This window comes from Lagopus leucura, unplaced genomic scaffold, assembly GCF_019238085.1.
Source record: "Lagopus leucura isolate 7727_CA_CO unplaced genomic scaffold, USGS_WTPT01 Super-Scaffold_100004, whole genome shotgun sequence".
Taxonomy (NCBI): Eukaryota; Metazoa; Chordata; class Aves; order Galliformes; family Phasianidae; genus Lagopus; species Lagopus leucura.
The window spans coordinates 15,662,016-15,687,233 of record NW_024962264.1 but is presented as its reverse complement, the minus strand read 5'-3'; the positions used below and the strand labels follow the sequence as shown (position 1 = coordinate 15,687,233).

General features: G+C 41.0%; 1 protein-coding gene across 2 annotated transcripts in view; it reads right to left on the bottom strand.

Moving 5' to 3' along the window:
• The window catches only part of MMRN1 (multimerin 1), a 51,217-nt gene extending 27,927 nt beyond the window's left edge, over positions 1–23,290 (bottom strand). For both annotated transcript variants that reach the window (XR_006179068.1, XM_042872107.1), the window contains exons 1-2: positions 22,665–23,290; positions 756–875 (exon numbers count right to left, since the gene is read on the bottom strand). Coding sequence is in view for 1 of the 2 variants with exons in the window: in XM_042872107.1 (XP_042728041.1) it covers positions 756–875; positions 22,665–23,191 (647 nt within the window). In the remaining variant the exon portion in view is untranslated. The remainder of the gene's footprint in view (positions 1–755; positions 876–22,664) is intronic.
• Between the last annotated feature and the right edge of the window lie 1,928 nt (positions 23,291–25,218).

The following is a 25,218-nucleotide window of genomic DNA, read 5'->3' as shown; positions in this document are numbered from 1 at the left end:
GTTTTAGCCTCTCCTCATCCCAAAGATATTTCTGTTTCAGGATTCACCGCAAAGTTTAAGTAAGCTCTGCCCTACCATCTAGAGGACAGTTCTCAGAAGAAACTGACTGGTGTGAAGCTTCCAGAATTTTACAAGGGAGAAACGTGTTATAATCTTTGTTTTGCTAGTTCTTTTTCAAGCTGCCATTCCCCAGGCCCATGTATTAAAATCCGATTTCAGTTACTATTAAAATCTGATGTTTGGAGAATACAGTCACTGAAACCACAAACGACAATCTGAATATGTTCAGAGTTATTACTTACAAATTGTATCCAGACCAATAACTTTTCTAGTTTTGCTGCCTGGCCAACATAGTTGTGACAGAAATAAGAACTCAGAAGAGATAATAATAAAAATATTTATGCTATTAGGAGAAAGCTTTTTGCCCCAGCAAACAACGCACAAGCTTGGAAAACTGCACAAAAAGGATTTTCTTTCTCACATGAGCTTTAAAGACCTGCAATTTCTCTTAAAGTAATTCAGAAGAAACATGGATTCGAGAATAGAGAATGCCAGAGTCAGGGTATGCCAAGCATGTATAGTGAAACTGAAGGACAGTTCCAACCACAGTTTTTTTATACTCGCTAAGAGATCTGGAAACATACTAATTTGCTCCCTCAATATGTTATTTTGCTTGTTTGTTTTCTGAAGTTATGGTTATATTCATTAGACAGCTGGTGACAATTAGAGTATTCATTCCTCCTAGTTCTACACACCTCTGAGCACAGGATCCAATAAGCCAAGTGCAAGGCTTTGCTCTGCCAGACGAGAAGGTTTCCAGGTTGTCCACTACAACTGTTGGTAAGAGCCTCGTATGGATATAAGCACACCAGTTTCTGTAAGAGATAGAAAGCAGACAATTGAAATACAAATAACATTCTGCACAATATAATGAGATATGATACTTCACAGGAATATCAATTAGAGATAGGATTAAGTTACGTAAACATAACCTCAGACGACCAGTACAGTTTTGGGCAAGTTACTTACTCCTTCTGCTTCATCTGTCCATTAACAACAAAGAAAACAAGTATTTCTAAACCTCTACATTTATTTAGATATACCCAATTTTTTTCTTTGTAAATGTTTATGTAGTACCAAATACAAAGAAGTCTATCTCACCAGCAGTAATCATAGATCTTAAAACACTCCTGCATTTCAGATCATAGAAACTCTCTCCAGAAGTCAAAGGATTGTTTAACACAGCTTTTAATCGCCAACAGGTTTCATCTTAAGATGAGATAGTTTAGTCTTCCTTCCTTCCCCTGGAAATAAGTTGAGCACACATAAATAGTGTTTTTCAGTGCACTTTGAGGTCCAAGACATACACAATCATAATATGCCATAGTCCTGCTCCTGGCTATGCCACTGGCTTTTTCCTCCCCTCCTCTCCCTGGAAAGAAGTCCTATATGAAATAATCCAAGTGTTAACTGCAGAGCAGGAAGTGGGAGAAAGTGAATGTAAGGCTACATTCCTTTAAAAGTAGTACCAGGTGGTTAGAAGAAACTGTTTACATCCAAATTGAAAAACAGGTACGTTGGTAGAAGATACAAAAGAAAAACTAATTTAATTGAAATTATCATTTGCATGATGGCTCAGGATGAATTTGTACAGTGAAATCATGTCTGAAATCTAACAGCACTCTTTGAATCAGAAGTATGTAGACAAATTTCAGAGGTTTTTACCAAGGTCACTCAGCAAGTGCTAAGCTGAAAAAAAAGGATGTCACATATTGAGAACACATGTCCTGTTACAGATTTTTATAAGGCATTCAAACAGAAAAGCAAAAGACTAGTTAGATTTCTCAAGAAATATTATCAGCACAAACTCCCATGAATACGTAGTAGACATCACATGCATCAAGGAGTTGACTGCTGATTAGAGAGATGAGAGTTAAAAGTACACAAAATTGAGTAGTTCCAGTAATAATTGCGTAGTTCCAGAAACCTGAAGTTTCCTATAAGAATATAATTAGGCAATCAAGCTGAAGTTGATTATGAAGAACAGCATGAATCTCATCATATTTAATTTCCAAATAGTTAAGTGTCAAAAATATCTCTTGGAATACATGGTCAGCCATAAATAAATAAAAGCTCAAGTTGCCAGGGCCTCAAGTTGTGCCCAGGAAGGGTTAGGTAGGATATCAGGAAAAACTTCTTTACAGAAAGAGCAGTTAAGCACTGAAATAGGCTCCCCAGGGAAGTGGTTGAGTCAACATTCCTGAATGCATTTAAAAGCCATTTGGATGCAGTGCTCAGAGACAAGATTTAGCAGAGGGTTGTTAGAGTTAGGGTAGTGTGGTTAGGTTGCAGTTGGACTCAATAGTCTTTATCTTTTTAAACATCTTTCCCAACTCAGAGCAATTCAATGATTCTATGAACCTCGTATTTATGAGGTAAGTTTACCATCAGAGAATCACAGAATGGCTTAGGTTGGAAGAGAATTTAAAGACTGTGGGAATACAAGAGAGAAAATTCACAGCAAAAGCCGCGGAGCGAGATAAACAGCATGAGAAGGCAACGCTGAGAACCAAGGACACCTGCAGAAGAAAAACAAAGTCAAGTACGCTGCGTGATGGCTGCGTGGTAACAACCTGGATTGGAGGAAAGGCACGTGGCCAAGAGCCGCTCATGGCTCTGATTGGATTGCACGGTTAAGGAGTACTTGCGGAATGTTTTGTTGACATGTAAAGAAGGGTGAGAAAGTTAGAAAAGAAAACTTGCGAATGTATACGAGGGATGGATGTGAGAACCGGTAATAAACCATTCGGATTGTTCTCATCCAAGTCCGTGCATCAGACGCTGCAAGCGGAGCCCACTGCGTGGGGCAAACCGAGCCCGAGGCTGAGCGAACACGCTCCGGCAGTGCTGCCCGACTCAACTACGGGGAGATCGTTTCCTGCGTGCTCGCACCGCTTAGCAGGACAGAAGGTGAGCAGTCGAGAGCTACGGGGAGCTCACCAACGAAGGAGCAACAAAAATCTTGAAGCATTACAGGTAATTTTAATATGCCAGCATCGGCCTGTATCTAGCTCAGCATTAGTTACTTTTCTTAACTGGAAAAGGAAAAACATCCTCGACTTTCCAGAAACTGGGTTATCTTTTGATGGGGAGCTTTGGAACAAAATCGGCACAAAACTCTGGGAGGCTTCTGCTACTACAGACCAAGCGGCTACTGAACTTTTACCTGCTTGGCACCAAATATCGGAAGCGCTCAAACAAATCCGACAACAGAGGGCAAACCCTTCCGACTGCTCCCCATCGCGCTCCCCCCCCCCCCCCATCCCCGCCTTTGCCACTCGGCAAGGGTAGCAGCTCCTGCCCGGACGCGATCCGCGGCTCCAATCCCATCCCCGGCCGGGGAGACGGAAAATCGCAACCCGCCACCGCTCTGCCTCCCACCGCACCCCTCCTTCTCCCCGCCCCTCGCCGCGACGCTCCCCCCCCCCCCCCCCCCCCCCCGCTCTCCGGACCGCTGCCGCCCCCCGCATCTCCGACTTCGCTTGCCGTTCTGCCTCTGCTGCCCGCATGTAACTTGGTTAAAGTCAAGGATGGACCGAAACCAAAGGACTTTTCTGATCCCCGGTCCAGTAGACCCGAAGGACAAAGAGAACTCATGATGTTCCCTGCTGATGACTGTTTGAAGGGGACTGGGAGGGAAAATGTGGTTGCTTCTACAGCATACCACGGTGCTTTAGAGCAGTGCAGAAAAGCAGCAATATTACAGAGCGATGCTGATATGTTACAAGCCTTTCCTATGGCATATCATGCAAATCAGTCCCCCCTACGGGAATCCCTCCCTTATGAAGCAGTGAAAGAGCTAAGGAACTCACTGAGGGATTATGGAACTCAGCCCACCTTTACACACAATCTTTTGGTTGCCATCGCTGGCAGTTATGTTCTGACCCCTTACGATGGGAAAATTTTGTTAAGAACAGTTCTGTCTCCCATACAATACACTTTGTATATGACTGAATACCGAGACAGGCTGCCATCCAGGCTATGAGTAATTCAGCTAACTTAAATCCTATTGGCATAGAGGAGCTCCTGGGGGAATGGGCTTGGGCAGCACCTCAGGCCCAGGCAGAGATGGATAGGCAGTGCCTTGAACAAGTTAAGACTTCGGTGTTGCACGCTATCCGTTGGATACCTGACACTTATTCATCCAATGCCTCATTTATACCAATTAAGCAGGGGACTGCTGAGCCCTACATTAGATTTCTTGACCATTTACAAAATATGCCAGAGAGACAAGTGGAAAATCAAGCTGCCCAGGATATTTTGTGTAAGCAGTTCACAGTAGAAAACGCGAGTCAGAAGGTTTTACAGTCCTTAAAGAACACAGATCCATCCATTACTGACATGATTAATGCCTGTCAAGATGTAGACAAAGCAAGTCACAAAATGGCCTGGTTAGCAGGCATGCTAGCATCCCAAATCGATGTAGGAACAGCTCAAAAAAAATTAAGTGTTACAATCATGGAAATCCTGGCCATGTGCAAAAGCACTGTAAAAAGTCTAGACAAGCAAATAAAAACGCATATGCTATTCCAGCTCGACCCTGTCCCCGGTGTGGGAGGGGGCTACATTGGGCCGATCTAATGCCGATCTAAACTCCCTGTTGCTGCACAGCCCTTTGATCTACTGGGAAATGGGAAGAACAGTACAAGACCACATGCTATGATAACAAATACAGTCCCAAATCACCTGGCCACTGCCTGTCCAGCTCACTCAGACTAGCCACTGCAAGCAGTGCAGGAGTGGACTTGGCCACCACCCAGTCAGTGACACTGGCTGATAACACCATGACCCTTATTCTAGTGGGTATAACGGACCCCGCTTGGGACAGCATAGCAATCTCTTGTTAGGACATTCTTCTGTTACACAGATGAGACTTTTTGTTTTACTGGGAGTCACAGATGCTGACTACATTGAGGAAATAAATATAATAGCTTGGACACCCTCCCATCCACCCCCCGCTTTATTCTGATAGGCCATAAAATAGCACAGCTAGCCCCTTTTCATTCTATAGCCAAACCTGGCATCAGAGACTGGACCAGCAGATTTGGGAGCATGGACAAACCTGCTGTGGTATGGATTACACAAATGTAAAAAGAAAACTATATTACCACGCACGGCCGACAGTTATTAAGCCTCCTGGATACGAGAGCCAATGTTACCATCATGAAGCCAAGTGAATGGCCCTCTGAAGGGGCACTAAGAAACCCTGATTCTGCTATTACAGAAGTTGGGAGTGTGCAGCAGCCCAAACAAAGTGCCCAAATTTTATTTTTTGAAGGGCTTGATAATCACATTGCTCACGCTGCTCCTTGCATCTTGCTGGTTCCCTGTACTCTGTGGGGTCACAATCTTTCGTTGTCAAAGGGACATGATTCAGCAGATGTGTTTTCAATACAAGTCATTGATGGGCAGCAACCTAAACCCCTAGCTTGGAAGAAGAGCAACCTGCTTGGGTAGATCAGTGGCCCTTAACAAAGGAAAAGCTGTTACATTTCCATGAGCTAGTTCAGCTGGCTGCTGGTCATGTGGTGCCTACTACCAGCCTTGGTGTATAATCAATGAATATTAAGATGTTATAATTATGAAATAAACAAGAGAGTTTGACAAAGTAGACTACGACGATAACAAAAAGGGAATAAATAGAAGGCTTACCCCTATCCTGGGCTCACTCACAAAACTCCAGCAGAGCCGATCTCCAGAAGAGATCCTTCCCCACTGGTAGCCAGCTCTTAAATAGGTCTAGGAGGAGGGCAGCCAGGCTCCACCCCTTCTGGCAGCACAGGTGAATTGCCTTCACCTGTGCTCCTCTGGCTGACTCATGGCTCGCCTCAGGTGATCAATCAGAGGTTCAGGCCGTGACTCAGCAGTTCCCATACAAACAGAATTTGATGTTATCAGTGATGGAAACTATGATAATAGCTCATTTAGTATAATTTTAACCTCTCATTATCAGTGATGCTTGGTTAAGATGCTATTAGTCTATCAAGTAGCCTTTTCTTAATTTGAAAAGACTAAACCTGGAAAGGAATCCCTGATAAAGGGATGACCCTGCATTATACAATGATCAATTATCTTTCATCCCACTGATGAGGATTTTAAATACTTGGCCATACGTCACTTGAGACAAAGGCACATGGTATCTTACTGGGATTCAATATACGAATTTAATATAGAAATTCCAGAATAATGCCCAATAGATCTTTTGGTTCACCAGTCCCTTCATTTGGAACCTACATCAGGGACCTAAATGCCCCTGAAAGAAGAACGATCTTGCAATGGAACAAAATATTCTGGTAGTTTTAAGGGAACTGATATTTGTGGCTATAGCTGCAAATGTTTTGTTTTATAGAGATAGCTAATCTTGGCAGCTTATTTTGTTTTTCAAGTAGGTTTTCCATTCGGGGTCTGTAGTACCTAATGGTCATACAGATTCAGTGTGCTGTAGTAGGTGACTGCGAGACACCCCTCGGGAATGGAAAAAACCCCTCAGACCCCTGGAAGAGCAGGAGAGAGTCTGTGATGGATGAGATAGGAAAAGTGCCATTTGAAGCAGGGGACACCCTGCTGGCATTACCTATTGCATCCACTGCCAGAACGTCCCTCCTCTCTCCTTTCTGGCAGTTTGCCTTCTCTCGGGGGTCAGTAACAGTGCACTTGCTCAGGGACTTTGTTTCCCTCTTAGGGGATTATCTAAAAACGGATGCTTGTGCATGTGCGTGAACATGCATTTGAAAACTGAAACCCATAAACCTCTGAGCTGCTGAGTGCTTAGTTTTCTTGTCTCTGCTCCTGAGACATCCTGTCTTTCAGGTCCAAACATACTGTGAAAGAGCACTGCTCAAGCTTTGGCCACGCTCACCAAGTTAGGATGCTAGCTGGATGAAAAACAACACCACTAGTGATGCTCTAGCAATTCTATCCAACAGGCAACATTACAGAGTTGTTTGGCCATTGATTTTCTACTATTAGCCCAAAGGCATGGTTGTGAAGACTTTGAAGGCATGTGCTATATGAACTTTAGTGATCATTAAAAAAAAATAAAATCTCTATCAGTGCATACAAAAGTACCTGATTAGAGATAATCTTCAATAGGTACACACAGAATGGGACCTTCAGGGATTCTTTTCTAGGTTGCAGGAACTTGGGCCATGGGCCAAACACATGCTTGTTCTTTCTTAATGGTTTTAATAGTATTTCTTGTCATTATGCTATGTTCGGCTTGCCTTTTTTCTTACGTTCAGCGTGTTAACAATTGAAGCCTTGATAGAGTCATGATAATCTGAATGCATCCAGCAGTACTGTTACAAAGTGTTACACAAAATGAAGGACAAATCTCTAAATGGTCATGATTATGTTATTAATGATTAGTGCTATTATTTTATAGTATGTTAATAGTTTCCTAATAAACAAAAAAGGGGGAATTGTGGGAATACAAGGAAGACAGTTCAGAGCAGAAGCTGTGGAGCAAGATAAACAGAAGAAAAACAAAGTCAAGTAAGCTGCACAATGGCCACATGGTAACAACCTGGATTGGAGGAAGAGTGCATGGCTTGGAAAGACTCTCAGCTCTGTTTGGATAAGTGCTGCATGCATGGTTAAGGAGTGCTTGTGGAATGTCCTGTTGACATGTAAAGGCAAGTGGGAAAGTTACAAGAGAAGACTTGTGAATAAGGGATGCGAGAACCTGTAATAAACTACTTGGATTGCTTTCATCTGCATCTGATTTGCTTCAGCCCTCTGATCATCTTTGTTGCTCCTCTGGACCTCTTCGGGTCATACCGTTATTCCCACGCTGAAACATATTACTGACTTGACAAAGTAGTGACACAACGTTGTTTCAGTTGTAGGGCTGCTGAACTTACAAGTACCTCCAGACTAACATTTGCATACCATACCTAGAAGCTCAACTTCCAGTATCATGGTTTGCTGCTAACTCTTGCTTCCCATTCATATAGCTCTGTTAATGTTTGAGAGTTTATCAGGAAAATAAGTATTTACGTTACCCAGCTTGCCCCGAAATCATTGTCTTTCTAGGCTGCTTACAGTGGGGAATCAAAATACACAGATTTACAGCTTCATACAAAGAACCATACAAATGCAAAATAGCATGAGAACCTATCTTTTGACTTGCGAGATCTTACCAAGACATTTGTGACAGAATCAGTAGTTCTTTAGGAGGAAAAAAGATTCCTGAGATATAAGATGGTAAGTAAGGCCAATAGACGGACCACCTCAGTACTTCTGCTGCCAACATCATATTGCAGTACACCCTCACATAACATGTGAAGTTTAATTGGTAAATAACACACTTCACGTAAAAGGGATTTTTACTTTCTCTCTCTGATCAGATTTTACCTACTTGCCATTTTCAGGAAAATTTTCATTAGGATAGTATTTCTTATTAGTTTCATATAAAGAGGCTGTGCTTTCGTTTGATGCTTCCTTTTTGCTCTTTTGCTCTATTCCCTCTGTCTCTAGCCTCTTGCATGTATGTGATGTACATGTACTGAATAAATTCTTGCCAAAACCTAAATACAGCTCTCAATTTTCAAGGTTAAACATCAGGTAATCTTCTCATCACCTTCATGGAAGTCAAGAGCAACTTCGTGAAACAAATTTAGTAGAATCAACAGGGGAAAAGCTTCTTTACATTTTAAAAGAAGAAAAATGCCCTATACAGTCTCCTATATATTGAGAACACAAAGAATAGCAGCAATAACTAAATTGTAGAATATCTGTGCTTAAATACTGCCAACAATTAGCTATATATACAGCTGACAGCTTCACCCCTTCTAGTTCACTGCCTCAGTAGCAACAGAAGTGAGAGAACCCCTCACATCAAGCATTCTACAAGAACATGACATAATAACATGCTCAGCTCCCTTACTAAACATAACAAGGAAGACAGCTCTTCCACAGTTTCTTTGCAGAGGCCTCAGGGAGCAACAACAAAACCTCTTACAGAAAGAGAGCCAGGAACTGAATGCAACCATACAGGCTAGGCACTAACATCAACACCGAGTACTACCACAACACCAAAGCAAGCAGGGCAACTTAAGTAAAACAATGCAGCAAATGGAAGAGAAAGTATAGGTAACAAAGCTGAAAAACAGTCCCAAAGGACTGATATAAATCAGCACTTCCACGTGGACATGGAGCTTAAAAGGAGTTCCTGACCCCTGGGTGTGGTTGGTGGTTTCAGGTGAGGCTGGTCAGAGCCATTAGGAAAAGGTTCTTTACTGAAAGGGTGGACAAATAATACAGTAGGGTTCCCAGGGTTGTAGTCACTGCCCTCAGAGGTCAAGAATTGTTTCGACAATTCTCTCAGTGATAGGGTCTGAATTTTGCACGAAGCTACAAGATGTACCCAGAGATCCTTGTGGGTCATTTCTAACTCAGGATGTGCTATGATTCCATATAGCTACAGCTTCTCCATTCTATAGCTATAGTAAGTGTTCAAACCTGAGATTAAAAAGTTCTTACATATTAGCACTGAAAATAAAAAAAAAAAGAAATGATGAGTATAAGAATGAAATACCAAACTTGCCTTCACAAATTCAGAAAGCAGCGTTAGTCCAGACTGACTGCAGTCTATCCAAGAGTTAGTTCCAACTAAACATAATGTCTTGCTTATGAATTGCTTTTGATTTAGTCTCAATACAGAAAGTAAACATCTACATCCCTGAATAACTTCCATTAACTAACTGATAGCACATCAAGTCTGATCAAAATACATTTGAAAAGATAACAGTCATTCAGTACCACATCTCTTTTACTGGTAAGTTAGCTGCCTAAAAGGTGAGGAGCTAAAAGCAAATGACAGCAAGGTGTTTTATCACACCTTGCAAATCAAGTACCAAAAGACACAAGTCAGATTTGAAAATCAGTGCAGAATTTTATTATCTCAACCTACAGTGAGCTGGTGCTGTGGTTAGGACTTAAGCTCCTGGCTCCCTCACCTACCTTCTTATCCTTACAAACAGACCTGAGAACTCAGCAGAAAGAGGGAATAAGCTGAGGAAACAAAGCAGTACTATCTGGTCTTTTATGCAGTGCATACAGGAGAGATACTGTTTTCGGTAACTGCACTCCATTTCATATCTAAGCAAACATGATCAACAAAAAGATAAATCAAGTAGAACAGATGTTAAAAGCACAACTGTAAAAATACAAAGCCCTGAAATACAGAAGACCAGGTTAAGAAAACTACTTCTTAAAAATGGTAATGTAAATCCACTCATTATCATTACTATAGAGAGCAGCTAACTTCAAGTTAACAGCTACTGGAATTAGCTCATTTGGAGATGCCCTGAAAGGAAAAAGCAACACTATAAATCCCAAACTTATCAAGGACAACTGTTTATTTTTAAAGATAATCTGAACTCAACCTCTGATCTCTTTGGTCCTTTTCATTTGCCTTAAAAAAAAAAAAAAAAAAAAAAAGTAACCCACCTTGAACAGATTGTTTCTACTTACAATAATTAACTCATTCTTACACTGAATGGGTACAATATCTGCATACCTGTGGTTCTCAGAAGGGCCCAGCAATCCTTGAACTAAATTACAGAATCACAGAATCACAGAAACACAAGGTTGGAAACGACCTGCAAGACCATCTAGCCCAACCACCCTCCCATTCCTATCGGTGCCACAAGCTACTAAACCATCTCTCGTAGCTCCTCATCCAGGCGCCTCTTGAACACTGCCAGGGATGGCGACTCCGCCACCTCCCTGGGCAGGCCATTCCAGTGCCTGACCACTCTCTGAGAGAAAAGGTTTCTCCTAATATCCAACCTGAACCTCCTCTGGTATAACTTCTTGCCATTTCCTCGGGTCCTACTATTTGCCTGGGAGAAGAGGCCAGACCCTTTTGCACCACAACCTCCCTTCAGGAAGTTGTAGAGTGCAATGAGGTCTCCCCTGAGCCTCCTCTTCTCCAGACTGAACAATCCGAGCTCCTTCAGCTGCTCCTCATAAGACTTGTGCTCCAGACCCCTCACCAGTTTCGTTGCCCTTCTCTGGACACGCTCCAGGGCCTCAATGTTTTTCTTGTAGTGAGGGGCCCAAAACTGAACACAATACTCGAGGTGCGGCCTCACCAGTGCTGAGTACAGGGGGATGATCACCTCCCTGCTCCTGCTGGCCACACTATTTCTAATGCAGGCCAGGATGCCGTTGGCCCTCTTGGCCACCTGGGCACACTGTTGGCTCATGTTCAGCCGAGCATCAACCAACACCCCAAGGTCCCTTTCCTCTTCACAATCATCCAACCACTCATCCCCAAGCCTGTAATGCTGCCTGGGGTTGTTGTGGCCAAAGTGCAGAACCCGACACTTGGCCTTGTTAAACCTCATCCCATTCATCTCAGCCCAGCGATCCAGCTTACCTAAATCCCTCTGCAGGGCCTCCCTGCCCTCAGGCAGATCGACACATCCTCCCAACTTGGTGTCATCTGCAGATTAGAGGACATTACATCTACAGATTAGAGGACATTCTCAACAAAAGAGTCCCCGGCATGACTCATAATTAGTTTTATGCTACTGATGAACTAAGCTCATTAAGAGATGTTTGGAACGTAAGTAGAATTTTGAAGTCAGTCAGTTTGAACCAGAGTAACGTAGTCCAAATCAGTAACACAGGCTTCTGACACAGATTTTGTCAAGAGCTGCAGCAGCATCTTATTTCTTTTCCATTAAGGCTGATCTCAATCAGGAAAGCTGTATTTAATAACAAAACACATAGTACAACAGATATCCAGTCTGGAAAGAGCAGTGTAAGTCAACTGTTATAGAAACATAGAATCACAAGTTTGGAAAGGACCTACAAGATCATCTAGTCCAACTATCCTCCCATTACCATTGCTACCACAAAAAACCATACCTCATACCTCCTTATACAGAAACCAAAAGCTCTTGTGAGATTTTCTCTTGCTGTTGCAAGTACTAGCCAGCAAAACTCATTGGTAGTAAGGTGGTGGAGAACACCTTTGAGTCTTCAGAAAATGAGATGCATACTGGAGACAACTGTGAGATAGAGGTCTTTCCAGGACCACTGTAACTAAGAGCTGCCTACACGTTTCCTCGATGGCAACATGTTCTGTGCCCAGGTTAGCTAGGCACAACACCTTTCTGTCTAGAAAAATTAAACAAAAACAAAAACACTTTCTGAAGGCATAGGAGGAACTACTGCAGTGTTTCCCTGTGTTTAGCTGACTCATCTTCAGTGATTTACACCAGCCTCATGATATAGAAAATACACATGTATCAGGCAAGGTTTTACAGCTTCAAAGGGACACGACTGCCAGCAAAAAGCACCTGCCGTATCTGTCAACAAAATCACCAAGCCTGCGGAGGTCTGCCCTTCGGTGCATAGCTAATAGACCAACGAGAGGCAATGTCTCAGCAGCGGTTATAAGCTCGGATTTTCGTTCTAGCCGACGAGAAGCTCTGCCATGCTGGGCCGGCAGATGGCGGCCGCTGCCTGCAGAGGAGAGAACGAGACAGACTGCGGCTAACGGCGGCCAGGGCATAGGGCCTTCATCCTTCTACCTCTCTTCTCCTCCCCTGTGTTTTGTCTGGTGAAGTTAGCCGTTCTATGGCAGTCCGTGTACTCTGAATGCATTTGCACGGGACTTCCGCAGACTTTGAACCAGTCCTCTCGACACTGTGGCACCCGATGTAAAGTGAAGTGCAATTCACACCATCCATTAAACAAAAAAAGAGATAATTTTTTGGAAAGTAGAAGTTATGAGACTGCATCAACCCCCTTCATACTACTTTCCTAGTTTGAATCACTGAATCTTTAGGTAACTGAACAGGAGCAGTAACAAATAGCACAAAAACTGCCAGCTGGTGATCATCAAGTACAGCTATACACAGTCAACCCATTTGCTTTTTAGCCAATATATTTTCAAGCAGCACTCATAAATGGCCCTAAAAGCACACAGAAAGAACAGCAGTGGCAGCTAGGACACAAAGGGTGGAGATTTCATTCTGCCCCTTTCATACTACATCTGAAAATGAGTTATTTTTATCCACGAGTAGATTAGATTAGATTACCTGGCTATTAATAGAAATGCTATTGAATCAGCACAGTTGAACATCACTGCATCACAGAAACAAGATTATTGTGTTGCTGAAGAAATAGAACAGCACCTGGAAATGCTGTTAAAGCCAGTGCATGGTTTGCTGGCTGTGCCTCATTCAGATTACACAGAGATGATTGTTCTTTCATAGAACAGTTAATGAAATACAAATCCCAACTCTACACATTTTCAATTAATGTTGTTCATTACTTCTAAACAGAGGAGTTGTAAAAAGGTACTATGAGCACCTGTAGGAAGTAGTTTGGAAGGAGAGGCTAAGAAATTGGGGCTTATTTGGTGTGGATAAGGAAGAGCTCACGAGTTCTTAACAGCAGCCCCAACCACGGACCTGCAGGGATGCTCTTAAGAAGTTAGAGCCAGAGCAATGTATGGCAGGAGAATAAGAGTCACAGCAAATGAACTGAAGCAAGAAGTAGTCAGACTGAGCATGAGAAACCTGTTCCTCTCTGAGGCGTTGGAGTAGAGTCCAAGAGTTGCACAGCCACTCGCCTGACCTGGTGAGACCTAGAGCAAAAAATGCAACTAAATCAGGCTCAGAGTAACCTATTATCGTCTGCTGTTGCAAGCAAGAATTTGGACTAGAGACCTCCTGAGACCCTTTCCAAATTGAATGATTCTATGTTTCTGTGAGCCAATGTCCTTTGCTTTTATATATTTCAAACAATCCAATTGTTCTTCTAAACATAGTAGTATAACAGCATTCACATAAACATTCATATACTAATACCATGTGCAATAAATCTAGGACTTCTCCCAGTCTGAAAGCATTACACAGAACCCCTGAGTTTAGGTCAAACAAAAGTACACTGCATTTTCAAATTGCCTTGAGCATTCTACCAAGTTTTGGTGAGGAAAGATATGTTGATAGACTTAATTCAACACTCAAAAATGATTAGAATGAATAGAAAGCACTCACATCTTCCACGCCTTCCTCCTTCTCGCTCTTGCTATTGCATAAGAAACCAGATTTTCACTTCAACAACTTCTCTTGAAATCCACTAGGTGATTCAGGAGGACTCTTAGTGTTTTTTTTTGTTTGTTTGTTTTTGTTTTTGTTTTATACTAGCAATATTGAAAAACAACCGCATCCTGGCCTGTATCAAATAACGTGGCTAACAGGTTGAGGGAAATGATTCTCCCTCTTTGCTCTTTTGAGATCCCACCTGCAGTACTGCAGCAAAACATCAGGAGCCTACAGCTCCAGCAGTACATGAACCCATTGGAACAGGACCAGAGAAGGCCCACAAGAATAATCAGAGGACTGGAGCAGTGCTCTTATGAGAAAAGGCAGAGAGAGCTGGAGTTGTTCAACCTGGAGAAAAAAAAAGGCGCTAGGGAGACCTCGTTGTGGCTTTCCCGTATGTGAAAAGAAATTGAAAGAAAAATAGCATAGCAATTGAACAGCTCACTACAACGAGAAAGACATTACAATAAAGGTGTAATAATGGCAGGACCAGCACAAAAGAAAAATGCTATAAAGTAAGAGAGGACAATTACTCACCTATATCAAAAGATTCTAAATTCACAGAAGAAAGCTTCACCAAAAAAGATCACCAGAAACAGATCGTTCCCTGTTAGCAATCAGTCCTTAAATGAGGTCCAAGATAGGTGGAGTCAGGCTCCATCCTGTCTGGCCACACAGATGAATTGCTTTCACCTGTGGTCCTTGGGCTGACCAGGTCCTTTCCCCAGGTGCTCAATCAGTAGTTCAGGCCGTGACTCAACAGTTCCCATATAAATGAGAACAGACTTTTTTACAAAGGGTAGTAATTTTGAACTGAATGAAGGGAGATTTCGACTAAATGTTAGTAGGTAATCCTTCACTCAGAGGTTGGTGAAGCACAGACACAGGTTCTACTTTCCATCCCTGGAAGTGTTCAAGGCCAGGTTGGATCGGGCCCTGGGCAACCTGATCTAGCAAAAGGTGTCACTGCCCACAAAAGTGGGGTTGTAACCAGATGATCTTTAAGGTTCCCCCCTACCCAATGCCTTCTGTGAATCATTGAATCTGAACTGAATTCTGTATCTTTAAACAATAACTCTGTATCTTTAAATGAGCATCAGATGTCTTTCTGAAATATGAACTATATTTCAAACAGAAGTTATAATCTTGAATTAAGACTGGCTGATTTTCTACACTCGCTGCTCAGGTTCCTTTATTCAGTAATGTATGAGTCTACTAATCTCAGCTGACATATTAATTCAGTACAATGACAGATTTTGACCTCATACAAAAAGCAGACTGGGAGACTTTCTCTACATGCCGATTGGAATAGCAAAGCTGGACAGCCTCTGAGAAGTATGTCTGATAGGCAGGGCAATAAGCGATTGTAAAATATGTTATAGGATATGTTTTCAACCCTGAAAAAGAGCTGACTTGTTGGCACTGAAGTACCAGGTAGAGGGAGTGATACCATTTGCTTCACCGTTTGTTTCACGGTTGTTGGTTTGTTGTTTGTTTTTTTTTTCCAGGATTCAGGGTTCTGACATTTTGTCCTGCCTATTACAAAATACAAATTCTACTCCCATCGTTCATTTCCTCTTTATTTGTACATGCAGTTCTGAAACCTTGTGCTGTGAACAGCCTCTTTGTCTCATCCAAGCTTTTATTTACTCTTGTGAAAATTTGCTTCCTACCTTGTACTGCAAAAATTAGTTCACAATTTTCACTTGGCTAGCACTTCACCAGCTAATTAAAAAAGCTATTTGCACACCATGTAAGCTCTTTCAAGACCTTACTCCGCTGTGTTTGGAGCCCCTCAAAACAATCAAACTTTCCCACAGATGGAATTTAGACTTTTGAGAAGTTATCCATTAGGCTTATTTGAGAATTATCCAGTAAAGCATATTTGAAAGAAAACAGACAAAGTTCTCTTTTAAAGTGTCTTAGTTGTGCATTTCTCCCTCTGGAATATAAATTTGTTTTCCATTATGTAATTGGCCCAGAATATAGAATTCATTAAGATAATCCTAGTCTAGTTTACTGACCTTGCTGCTCAGATGACCTCAGTGGTACCCGATTTGTTGTTTTTAAAGTTTGTTTCTTGTCTCTGTAAAATGAGAGCTCTCTTTGTCAGTGATAACTTCATTTTGAGAAATGCTGACCAAAACAATGTGACACCTGAAAATGTTAAAAAAAGAAGATCCCATCCCAACTTCAGAAATGAGTATTCTTCTTTTTTAATCTGTTTATGGTGTTGCTTGGGCAGCTTTTCTCTTCTTATTTACTTTCATTAAATAGTTGAATTGCCTTGCTAATTGTTTTGTACCTGATTTGCCACTTACTCATGAAGAGCTGTGTTTTTATTCTGTCACTAACTGGTTTCTCTGGAGCTCTTGAACAAAAAGAATCTGAACCAAAGTCTGTGAAATTCAAGGTGATTTTTATTTCGCGACCTGCAGTGTCACTTATTTACATTCCACTTACCAAGTGTGTAATGCAGTATAGATGTGTTGAGATGAAGCAAGGAAACTGTCTTTTGAAACATTTGCATTCTCGATCTGGCAATGCACTGAATGCTTTTGGAAAACATGGGTCACTTTACTGCTGTTCTTTTCCTTGTCATGTCTATTCCAGAAATGAAGAGTGACAGTTTTCTAAAGTGTTAAACATATTTGGAATTGTGAGAATGCATATTTTCTGTGCAAATTTGAGCAGATTTCTCTGGTGAACCTTAGATGAAATGCTGTGAAAAAATTACACTTTGCAGTGACTGAGAGCAAAATCCTAACCCTTGGTCCAGTTTTTATAGTAATCCTTACCCACGCAATGGGGTGGAGAGATGTCAAATAGGGATGAAAACTGTTCTTAATCCTTGCTCTTTCCATGACAGATGAACCAAAGAGCAAGAGCAAAGATAAGCATGTGCATTAACGTAGTAGGTAGTATAACAAGATTAATGGAAACCTCTACTGTCTTCATTAAAATATTTCTGAAATCATATGCATAGCACTGCCTTACCAGAATCTGATCACAGAAAAGATAAATAGTCAAAATCTGAAGATGCTAAGAGAGAAAACATCTTTTACAAGTGCCTTGGGACTGTCACAAAAGCTATGTGGGTGAAGATGTGCTTTTTGTTTTCCAGTGCTATGTTTCCTGTATTATGTGTCCTGTACTCTTGAAAAAAGTCTGTCATGACTCCTCCTAACTGTCATTGCTGAAAAGCTGAGAGAACCAAAACTATAGATTTTGTTGTTTCCAGAGAAGTGATTTTGTCACCTACAGTCCAGAATTAGTTGAGTATATCTTCCCCATTTCTTCTCCATCTAAAAGACAATATATCTTAGAGAGTCACTCTGGGAAGCAGTACGATCTGGGTCTCCATCAATGATTCTTCCCACGTACAGAAACCATTTAAAATGTAAATACTGCAAAGATTCATATTTTCACAGACCTTCTTATTCTTTCTGTCTGTGGATCAGCAATGGGAATGTCTTCCTCAGTCATGGGATATTTGATATGAACTAATACAAACAAATTGTCTGTGAATCACATGTAGCCTGTGGACTGGTTGGTTGCCCTACACTAGTCTTGCTGTACAGCATACAGCAGTACCTAATCTGCATAATCTGGTAAGATTTATACTTCACACCAGTACTCTCAGTTTCCCATTAGCTGTTTTACTGCAATGCTCAGCAGAAATCAGTACCAGTCTCTAAATACTCATACCATCGTTACTGAACTACACAATTACGTCCTTTGCATCTTCCCTCCACCTCCCCCCATTCAGTGGATGAGATAGCAATAAAGTAATGAATAAAAGCACCTAAATTACTGATTTCCTTTGTTTTTGTTTTGTTTTCTTTAATGACTGCAATAGGAATTATACTACGTTGATCATATCCAGAGAAATTAAATTGTAGACTCACAGCCATACTTCAGAATTACCTTCAAAATGCTACTGGAGAAGAGAGTATCATTGTAAATGCATTCTGCATGGCTGGAATACAATGTTATGAAGGCAAAGTACCATCAAACACCTTCTGACATTCAACCACCAAGGCAGCCTCAGCACTAGCGTAAGGGATTTTCTCTTCCAGGTTCTAGTCAATACACCTAGTGAGGCAGAAATGTAGGTCATGCATGAGTTTTAATTATTGTAAATGCACAGTGAGGCAAAATCTTAAGAAATCCACTTAAGAATTGTTCTCTCTGCTCCATTAAAAATTGACATGATCAAAAGAGACTGCCAACCTTACATTAACCAGGCAGTTAAATCAGGTTTCTATGTTTCTTCTGGGGGTATTGATTGATGCCTGGGGGTATTGAATACCTGGGGGTATTGATTGATGCTCGGCTGAATATGAGCCAACAGTGTGCCCAGGTGGCCAAGAAGGCCAATGGCATCCTGGCTTGCATCAGAAACAGCGTTGCAAGCAGGAGCAGAGAGGTGATTGTTCCCCTATATTCAGCACTAGTGAGGCTGCACCTTGAGTACTGTGTCCAGTTTTGGGCCCCTCACTGCAAGAAAGATATTGAGGCCCTGGAACGTGTTCAAAGGAGGGCAACAAAGCTGGTGAGGGGTCTGGAACACAGGCCATATGAGGAGAGGCTGAAGGAGCTGGGAATGTTCAGCCTGGAGAAGAGGAGGCTCAGGGGAGACCTCATTGCTCTCTATAACCTTCTGAAGGGAGGCTGTAGTGAGCTGGAGGTCGGCCTCTTCTCTCATGTCATTAGTGATAGGACCAGAGGGAACGGTTTCAAGCTACGGCAGGGGAGATTCAGGCTAGACATGAGGAAGTATTACTTTTCAGAAAGGGTGGTCAGGCACTGGAATGGACTGCCCAGGGAGGTGGTGCAATCACCGAGCCTGGGGGTGTTCAAGGAAAGACTGGATGTTGTGTTGAGGGACATGGTTTAGTAGGAGCTATTGGGAATAGGTGAACGGTTGGACTGGATGATCTTTTAGGTCTTTTCCAACCTTGGTGATTCTATGATTCTATATTTGAACCATCTGCTGAGCTGAACCACTCATTTAAATTTACCAGTACACTAGAAATTCTGTCAGGTGGATAAAAGCAGAAGCAATTTCTGGGGAGAGCTTTGGCCTTGAGAATGAAATATTTCAGCATTTCTACCACATGACAGCTGAGCAAATCTGTCCCCTGGTGTTGACTTTATTAAAGCCTTCTGTGCTTAGCAATAAAATACCATCACCTCACTGCTATGCATGGTAAGGGAAATCCACAAAGACTCACTGGATTCATTATAATTGGAAATTCTAAAATAAGCGCTAAGATAATAAAGTAATATAGTGTCATTCAACAGCGTGGAGACAATGTGGTTAACTTACAGCCTAAATGAATGTCTTGTGTATTCCGGAACTGCCTTGAATAATAATTAGTAAAATTGTGTTCAGAATGAAAGGATGAGTGTTCTAGACTCAAGATTTAGCCTCTGATGTACTCCATAGTTTTACTGTTATTTAAGCTACTTTGTAATAAAAAGAAATACCAAAATTCTTTTCTCTTCACAGGCTGAAAAAGATGTATCGCACGTGAACTCAACTGAAAGCAACATATTATCAATTGTCTTTTTTGACGCTAAGTTACTGTTTACATTTCATTTCTCCAAAATTTAGAAAAAACTCTGCTATAGTTTTCCAGCTTCATTTTAGCTCATGCTTGCAAGTCCCTGGAAGCATTCAAGAAAATTTCAGATATGGCACTTGAGGACATGCTTTATTGGGCATGGTGGGATGGACTTACAATTAGACTTGATCTTAGAAGTCTTTCCCAACCTTACCGATGATGTGATTCTGTCTTTGGCCTTGCCTCATCACTGTTGACCTATCTGTATTTCTAGGGATTATTCGATATATGTACATAATTTCATCCTCAAATAACCTAGGGTAGAGCAAACTGAGATTTCCATCTGTAATTAAACCAGCAGAGCACACAACCTCATTCAAAAAGAGGATGTGTGGGTAATTAATTCTGTGCAATGGGCACATATTGTGCCTTGTGAATAATCTGCCCTGGAGACTCTCCAACAAAGTACGTTTATTATAAATTATAAATTAATTACAAATATATATTTAAAGGCCCATAACAATTTGTTTTTCTTACTCTTGTCTGTTTTGTTTTCTTGTTCTTGTCTTGTCTGTTTTCTTCCCTCCCCCCCCCCCCGCCTCGTATGTGGATCCATTTAACATCAGCATTTCTGCACATATTTTAGCAGAATGGGTTGCCATGATCGATTACAGAGTCATGAAGTTTCTACAAGGTCATCTGAATATTCAGGTTGGAATAGCCTACAACTTAAGAGTTCCTTTAATTTTAAATTAAAGCAAAAAGCAACTTTTTCCTTCCAGATTTCCTCAGATAGTTGTCTAGCTTTACAACTAGAATTCTGCTATTGACTCACTCAACCTGTACTCAGGTATTCAATAAGGAAACCTCAATGAAATCTGTATTTATTGGAAATTTTAGAGCATTTCAGTTCGTTTGTAATAATGATGCAAAATAAAAAGGAGAAAGAAAAAAAGAAAAAACATGCTAGGAGTGGATGTAGAGTGTAGTCAATAAAACCTGCGTATAATAAATCAAATAGTTGGATTTTTATGCACAGTTTCACAGCAGTAGTTTTCCAAGTACTTCACAGCAGTGACTTGAAACAGTAAGTATATAAGTCTGGGCATTTTGTCACGGCTTTACTGAAGGAAATTGAGTTGCAAGGAACCTTATTATTCATTCAAGTCTAACTCAAAGGGAAAGGGAGAAAAAAAACCCAGTGAAGTGACTTAAAGTCATGGCCTAGGTTGGTGATACATCAGAAAGAAAAGCTCAGATCATACTGCTCATAAAAACACTTGTTTGCAATAGGACAACTAGGCTTGTAAGACAAGAAGATGTGAAAAGGATCAAACAACACCTAGAACAGTTTGAGAAAGAGACTGGGGATTCAGCATTGGGTTTTAAGATGGGATTTTGAGCTGCTACTCAGTCCTGTGACAATCATCTGTAAACCTTGCTTTATGCCTAACTTCCTCAATGCACTCAAAACAAGACCTTTATGTATGCTGCACAGCAGGCTGCTCCTAGATCACTCATGAAATAGGGGGCCACACAAAATAACTTCCTTTGCCTTTCCTGAGCTGCAACCACATCCTATTGTAATAAAAAAAATATAGGAGATCCTTTTTAACACTGAGTTTTTGCTTTCTGATTATACATTTTATGTAAAAGGTAGAAACAATACTTGCCAATTCACAAAGTTTTTCTGAAGATTAATTTCATTGGAATCCTGTTCTTTGGAAAAGCTGAGGAGGACTTTAAAAAACTCTCAGCTTAGCAGATGTTAAGGCTTTACATAAAAGGACATGAAGGAATAAGGCCCAAGAAATAAAGAGAAACCATTTTACCCAGGTTATGTCAGATGCTGTCAAAAACTGTGATGAGGTGCTGTAACAGATGACACTCACTTCTGGAATATATTAGGAAAGTTATGTGAAAAATACAGCATCTTAGCCAGTATCTCTTCTCAGCTGAGGTAAGGAGTTCTTTTCCTTTGTGCCTTTCCCACATCACTTCACTTACGCTTAATCAAAGACATTCAGGTCAATGGGAATCTTTTTTTTTTTTTTTTTTTTGAGTCTGGAGGAGCATTAGCTTATAGTCTCACACTACAACATAATTGTAGGAGTATTTCTTAGAGCTGGTATATTCTTTTTAATGTGAATTTAAGAGTTTTTCCATGTTTCGAGTATTAGCATTTGTCAAGTACAATCAGAAGAAAAAAGCCCACTGTCCATAAACAGTATGAAAAAACACCAGTCCTGTGTGGCTTCCATTTTTCTACCAGCATCTGAATACATATCACCAATTAAGTGAAGCTTTTAACATGTCCAAAGTCAGTATCTCCATTTAGAATGGAAGACATGGTAGCACAAAGAAAACAACTGAGTGTTCAGAGTTATAAAGATAGACAGTACAATGTATCTGTTAAGCATAGCCATTACACACTGAGCTACACACTTCTGAATACACATTCACCTGTGACACTATTTGCAGTAAATTTGTATCAGAATAAAATGCTTCTAGCTGTCACATGCTGCCCTATTTTGTATCCTCAATTGTTCATAAGTTTAGTTAGGAATAATATAATCAAAATCATTTTCAATAGAATGAGATCTTGCACTTGAAATTTCTTTTATCCACAGAAAAGAGAACAAGAAAAGTTTACCACGCATAGAACAGGGAGGCTTCTATCGTAGTCCTTCCCTACCTATATGTGTTAATGACTTTCCTGTTGTCTTTGAGATAAGCACCTCAAGAATTAAAAACTGCAGCCTTTAGTCTTTCATAACTAAATGGTTTTGAATGAGTATGTATTATAGATTTGGTTCCTTGATGGTTTCTTCATAGTCTTACCTCAGCTCAGAAAACAGCTTTACTAAAATTACTAGGACTTTTATGCATTATTTCTCTGAGAAAAGGAAAATAACCAGTAGTGTTCTTAAATAGAAGACAAGAAAAAAAGTGTAGTTTTTCTTACTTTCCTCTAGTAGCTTCAAAGCCAGATGGTTTAGAGTTGGCATCCCTTTGAACGTTGGTGATACCAGTGCTGCGGGAAGGCTGATTGGGATACCTGTTCTCTATAGCTGTATCGTGGTTTGTAGTGACCTCCTGCTGTAGAGGAGCCTTCCTTGCATTGCTCTGCAAGTTTCTGATCTTATCTATGTCAGAGTTCCCATCACTGTGTCCATTTGACTGGCTCGCAAGGACAGAGGTCGTAGCATTGGAAGCTTTCTTCAGAGCTTTCTGTCCCAGAGTCTTGCCTGAAGATGCAGAAATGAGTACCTGCAACACACTCTCCTCGGCAGCTTGAATCTCAGAATGAGGCGATCTTGCAGTTGTACTGGCATCCACAGAACCATGCGCTGCAGCTGGAGATGGAGTCAAATCTGTGTCACTTGTCAGGGCTTTACCACCTTGGTCTGTGACCCAGAGCTTTCCTGTAAGATTAAATCCATTGCTGCCACTCTGTAAGAGCAATAGGAGCAAAAAGATTACCTCCTTCATTCTGCAGGTTTGTAAGTGCAACTGGATGTCTCACATTTATTTCCCAAGCAAGAACCCTGTAGCTTCTCTCTCCTCCTGAGCTGCTACTCATACAGATGAGAGCCCACCATAGAATGCCCTGCTGGGCTTTATGTTTTGTAGAAAGGAAACAGATTTTGGTGTTTCAAAACTGACTGAGGAAGCCCGGTTTCCTGTTTCTGTGGATTCCCCTGCAACCTATGACCCTTGGAGAGCAGGAGCCTGACAGCCTTTGTGGAAGGAAGAAAGAAGTTTCTGCAGAACATACAGGATAGAGGTTAACAACACAATAGAAATGTGGAAAAATATGTACTGTTAGGTAATCCCGGGGGAAAATAGATGAAATAATTAGGTAATTTTCCTTTCACATATACATGACCAGAGAACACAAGTGACTTGTCACCTGTTCTAAACCACACTTGGGATGGTTTGTGACCCTGTCATTAAAAAAAAAAAAAAAAAGATTTGGAAAAGCTACCATACTACATAAAGCTCAGTTTGTTGCATCTTGTCTGTTGCTTTGAATATTTAACCACACTTCATGCCAGAAGTGGGGAAATACTGAAGAACGAGTTGTGCAACAAGTCTATAATGCAATCACTTACCTGAAAGTAATTGGTTATTTATAACAATACCTGGTCCTATAGAATTGCTCTCAACATTCAAAACATTCTGAATGCTACCTCTGAAAAAGAATTGGAATCAAGTCCTGAGCTGATACATCACCCCAGTGGCACGCTTAGAACCTTCACTGGGGAAAAAAAGGAGCAACAGAAAAACAGAATGTCTTACCATAGCGTAAAAAATGAATCGAGTTTGGCAGAGGAAGCAATTCAGATAAGAATTTTTTCATTAGTTACTCTGTCCAGGAACCACATGACAGTGGTTAACAGGAGACTTTACTACCAAAGTAAAGATAACCATGTGGTTCAGCTATCAGTATCTATATTGACCGCAGACAAGATGGAGCAGCTTTTTTTGTACTTTTGATGGAATGGAGATAATGTAAGCAGTTGAGATTGGAAGGCATATCTCAGACCAAGCGGTCCAAACCCTGCTCAGTCAGGGTCACCCAGCACAGGCTGTCCAATACCATATCCAGGTGACTTTTGAAGATCTCCAAAGAGACTCCATGAACCGTATGGGTAACTTGTGCCTGTTTACCCACATAGGAAATATCAGATTCCTCCCTGGGTGCAGGACTTTGCACCTCCCTTGTTGAACTTCATTGTGCACTTGGTGCCATTTCAGATCCTCTTTGATGCAAGATACTTTCACATGGTCCTGGCAAAGACGGCGTAGGATCCATGGTTTACACGTGCCCTTTGAGTTCAGGATACTTGAGAGCATGTCAGATCATGTTAGAAGCTCACTAGTTTAGACACCTAGTTCAAATGTAGACCCATATTTGTGCACCTCTAAATACATAACACTAAATCTACTAACTCAATCCCACCCACAGACATGGCTGAAAGGAATATCTTAAATCACTGAGTCAGTTCCTTCCCTTTTATTGCACTGTAATTTCCAGCAGCCTCTTCCATAAAACATTTAAGGTTTAAGATCTTAAAATCAAGGATGTTTAGGGGGCATTTTATCCTAAATGTTTCCAGTTTTTTCAGCGCTTTGCAGGGCATGAAGTTATTTTCACAATCAGGGCTGCTTAACACAAGATGGCATTCTAAACTAGCATTAATTGCAGCCTAAACGTAACATTGGGAATTTACACACAAATGATCAGAGGGAGATGGATGCTCAATATAAAGAGTTTCTTTTTACATCAAAAGGGTTCTTCCTCTATTCTTCTCATTCTTAGTAAAAATCCTTAAAATACGTTTTGTATGTAGTACACAGCAGACAGTCTAATGAGCAGCCTATTTAAAGGCTACAAGTGAATACTTTTTTTGAACTCTACGTTTATGATTTTGAATTAAAACAATTTCCTGAGTTTGCATTTGTCATCTCATATTTTTAGAAATCCCAAGGTAAAAAGAGAGGTAAATTAAGTC